We start from the raw sequence: 4289 nt of genomic DNA, 5'->3' as shown, positions 1-4289 counted from the left end.
ACAAAACGGATGTCATATTCCTTACTTAATAACATGGATTTCCTTTCGAAGAAATCGGGAAATTAAGTCTGGTTTAATAGATAAATAAACCTCTCTCTAACAGTTAAAAATTCGTTATAAACAAATGTAATAGATGAGCTCAGTTGATTGCTGGCGAAATATGCGTTTAGCTTAGTAAGTTAACCTGTGTTATCTGTGATGTCTCTTTCAACAGTACTAGTATCAAGGACAAACCACCAGGTTATGAAATACTCTCGTCTTAGTGAGTCTTGTTCAAAACCCAACTAAATTGATATTAGTCTTGCATATTTTATTAACAGAAAATAACATCATAATTTGTATTTTGGCATGTGAATGTACTAGTATGGTCATCGTATGCATAGCTGTAAGCTGTTGGGCAAGGATTTTTAAAAACTGCATGATAATCCTTCGGCCATGTGGCAGGGTTGCATGTTTGCGGTCGGTTATGCGCTCCGGCACAACAGTATTCATCCCTATGGAAGGCAACACAAGCAGATTTACAACCGACTACACGGCCGTTAACTACTTTTTGTAATTCTGAAGGACATATTGCATTCATGTCTGTTCTACAAAAGGCTTCCTTGCACCAGTAAGCATTACCTCCACCATATCGACTCGTGGGTTTAAGGGTCAATGGAATGTTGAATCCATCTACCAAACTTAGATCGTAGAAATCCTGTGGAGAGTTCAAGGTTATCTCTGCAAGGGATGCTGGAGGTTCACCTGTAAGGAATAGATAGCATTCAGAATTTAAAGGAATATTAAATAAATACATTCGATTACTTAGATCTATTTTAAATATATTCTACAAGCCCAGTGATCAGAGAAGTAACGTTTATTGTTATTTCTAAACACAGTACAATTTTCTTATATTATATTATAACTATGCTTTTGTTTCGTTTGCATTAATAAGACTTTGTGTAAAACCTAATAAAAAAGAGTATTAGATTTTTCCATGTAATTATGGACTTTCCGATTTTATTTTCCTCTGAGTTCAGTATTTTTTTGATTTTACATTTTAACATGCAAATCATGTATTAGTATTGTACTATGCCAATTACTTATCAACCACATTACTTCACAATCAAAAGTTCATTTAGAGGCGGAAAGCACGTGTTCTTTGTTCGTGGATACTGATTCATAAATCTATTAAAATCTGGTCCGAGTAAGAGTTCTAAAATTACCTGTTGAGTGATGATTTCCACAATCTAACCAAGGTCCACAGTCCCCTGTTTCGCAGTGGAAATGCCCATTAGTTGTTCTGCAGCCAGTTCGTCCCCACCAACGTCCAGCTATAAGATCATTCGGAACAGGTATATTCACAACCTGACCGGGACTCATATGCCATCCACCACCGCTGGGAGGTACGTACCTTGGATTTGATTTGGTTCTGGCGTACATACCAGCCCATACTGTATATCCACAGTTATTTCGAAGCGTAATAGTAGTCCCTGAACCTGTAATACAGACATCATTCCTTTTCATTTTGTCTTCTGTTATTGTTCTTTATGTATGTCGTGTACGTAGCATAAAACTACCTAATAAAACTGATAATTTATGATAACACGAGGTCCGACAATAAAGTGCACATGTAAATTATACAAAAAATTGCTAAAATATTTTCATGATCCTAGCTGAAAAATGTAATTATAAGTATTGAATGCTTCTTTTTGTAACTTCATAGGGTTGCAAAAGCGTTGACCGTACGCACATTTTTAGCGCCTCATACAAAATGGACTACGTCAACGCTTTTGCATCCCTGCTATATTCTCAACAGGATCTGGCAAACTAAAACAATTTGAGTTAATACTCGTTATCTTATTATTTATATTATTAGTTTAAATCCGATACTCTTCATGCTTAACTTTTTGAGAGAAAAAAATCCATTTCGTTCTTTCATATTTTTTGTGAACGTATACCACTGATAATTAGCAAATACTATAAGACCTTAGTACATTATTCAGTAATATCAGGAAGGTTTTTCAATCATAGTATACGTACATAAATGCAGCAACCCAAGAGCTAAGAAATACCACATGATGACTCAATCTCTAAAAGAATAAACAAATAGGTTAAGATTTACGGTAGAGGGAGTTTCCATAGAGTACCATCGAATAAGTATATATCATTGAAATTTGACATGAAACGTTAACAAATTTAAATTAATTATTTTCCATAGTGTTTTTTAGACTGCAAACTCTGGAGCATTTTAAAACTGTAATGTGTAGCTTTTTCAAATAACCGTTAGAATTTTTTGAAAGGTGTAAAGATTTGTTAATACACATGCGATGATTAACGGAGCTTTTCTTTAATATTGTAAGGAACGTTATGTTAAAATCAGTAGGTCAGATATACAACTTCTAAATTTCTTATACTTTCGGACAAAATTCAATCATGGTGTAACATAATATTTTCGTGTTTATTTTGTTTGTCATTGTAGCTATCATACATGACAACGCACAAACGTTGTATGTCTTATTTTAAAACACTCTGATGAGTTTATCCGAACTTCAAATTATTACTTTTTTTCGTTGATATTGGGTAGTTTTACAGCCTGTTATCGGATTTATTCATTTTTTGACCAGAGTAAATCTAGTAAAACTGTGTCACAATGCATCGGAGGATATATAGATGCCACTTTGTTTTTGCCAAAGTTAATTTAACTTTCGTTGTATAGAAAATAAACTTGGTTGTATTAGCAAAACCTTAAGAACTAAGATTAAATAAAACTAAAAATTGTAGTTAATACATAAATTTAAAATCTTACCTTTCCAACTGTTCACTCACCTGTAGATGCTATCGGTTTGAGATTTTATTCCTCGGCAAGTTGTATAAGAAGACGTAAGATAAGACATAAAGGTCTAAAACTAAGGTTCTAGTTCATATCATCGGAATGATTCGTGAACTTAAAGACACACATTTATGATAAGACTTTGTTAGGACTTTTCATATCTGTCGCGTATATTAAGTTCAAACTCCGATGTAGGCCGAAAATTGGATTAGAGGTCATTTTTTTTTTATATTGATTATTTATAATATAACGTTTTATTTTGCCAAAATAAAATTTGTACAACTCATACAGTTAAATCGGAAGACACAAACAGTATTTAATACATTCTTTCAATATACAGGTTACAAACGTATGAGAGAAATAACCAACACTTTAAACGCGGGAAGAAGTTTTTAAAACACAATACATGTGATTAGTCGGCAAGTAACTAGCCAACAAGAAATTCAATGATATTTTTTTTAATTTTGTAAGATATTCGATATTCGGTATGCTCTTTTTTCCCCAAAGATTGGCCATAAACAAAAAAATGTACAGAAGAAGTGCACAAAAGTTTTTTCGAAAGAATAAAAGGTTAGGTTATGTTATGTTTTGTAGATGCTTCTTATTTTAAGGTTCGGTAAGCAATTTGCAAAATTTTCAATTCAAATTAAGGTGGTACCCAACACCTTGACTTGTTATTTGGCTCGTTTAATTGTCATAAAATGTTGACAAAATATTTCAACTAACCCTTTGACAAAAATATGAAAGTTTCAAAAAATTTGAACCGACCACTTTATCAAAAATTTCCTTGGTTTAATATAGCAGCTTGACAAACACAAAATTTGTTCATTGAGGAACTTAATATTTCCTTAACAATACAACGTGATTGAAACATTTAGCTGATTTTTACAGAGTTATCCCTAAAGTGTTATGTACCACCTTAAAAGTTAAAAAAAAAAATCTACTTACGTCGAACACTAGCTAGATCTCCATTGTTGAACAAATAGTCTAACACTAAAATAAAAAAATCAGTTCACGCAGTTTGTACATATGGCTTTCTTTATATTATAAAAATTGGACACATTAATTAATGATATTGTGCAATAAAGTATGTCATAAGTGAGCGTAAACATGTAAAGAACCGGACAATGCATCCGGTAATGCCGGATATTGACGACATGCATTTTAACAAAGTTTGGTCGTTATGTTTTTCTATATTATAATTAATGATATAATTTAGGTGTTTGTACTATCTGCACTGAACTTACGTTTTAGGTCATAACAAATTGTTTATCTTCTTCTAAAAGTGTTTTACTTATAGGGGTTTCCATGATTTCCCCTATCTACTTCATATGTTGAGTGAGATACCTGTATAAACTGCTTACTTGGCATTTTTTAAGCCCCACCTAAGATAGAAGAGGGGCATTATGTTTTCTGGTCTGTGCGTTCTTTCGTTTGTCCTTCTGTCCCGCTTCAGGTTTTAGTTTTTGGTCCAGGT

At 32.8% G+C, this 4289-nt stretch overlaps 1 protein-coding gene across 3 annotated transcripts; it reads right to left on the bottom strand.

Moving 5' to 3' along the window:
- Positions 1-293: 293 nt before the first annotated feature.
- Positions 294-3817, bottom strand: LOC134689621 (uncharacterized). 3 transcript variants are annotated; one of them, XM_063549590.1, is made up of 4 exons: positions 3761-3817; positions 2023-2072; positions 1206-1478; positions 294-744 (listed from the first exon to the last, which is right to left on the bottom strand). In XM_063549590.1, exons 2-4 carry the CDS (start codon positions 2057-2059, stop codon positions 314-316), a joined length of 741 nt encoding a protein of 246 aa, XP_063405660.1. In that variant the 5' UTR covers positions 2060-2072; positions 3761-3817; the 3' UTR covers positions 294-313. The 3 variants fall into 3 exon arrangements, with proteins under 3 accessions (XP_063405660.1, XP_063405659.1, XP_063405661.1); XM_063549589.1 differs by lacking the exon at positions 3761-3817 and adding an exon at positions 2789-3023; XM_063549591.1 differs by lacking the exon at positions 3761-3817 and adding an exon at positions 2809-3023.
- Between the last annotated feature and the right edge of the window lie 472 nt (positions 3818-4289).

This window comes from Mytilus trossulus, chromosome 11 (genome assembly GCF_036588685.1).
Source record: "Mytilus trossulus isolate FHL-02 chromosome 11, PNRI_Mtr1.1.1.hap1, whole genome shotgun sequence".
Classification (NCBI taxonomy): domain Eukaryota; kingdom Metazoa; phylum Mollusca; class Bivalvia; order Mytilida; family Mytilidae; genus Mytilus; species Mytilus trossulus.
The sequence above is the reverse complement of the archived record's forward strand: the minus strand, read 5'-3'. Positions and strand labels throughout refer to the sequence as shown.

Excerpts from the sequence above, each read along its gene's own strand:
- LOC134689621 (XM_063549590.1), bottom strand. The coding sequence starts at position 2,059 with ATGTGGTATTTCTTAGCTCTTGGGTTGCTGCATTTAT. Across the intron at positions 1,479-2,022 it reads TCTTGGGTTGCTGCATTTAT|GTTCAGGGACTACTATTACG; the intron begins GTACGTATACTA and ends TCTGTATTACAG. Across the intron at positions 745-1,205 it reads TGGAAATCATCACTCAACAG|GTGAACCTCCAGCATCCCTT; the intron begins GTAATTTTAGAA and ends TATTCCTTACAG.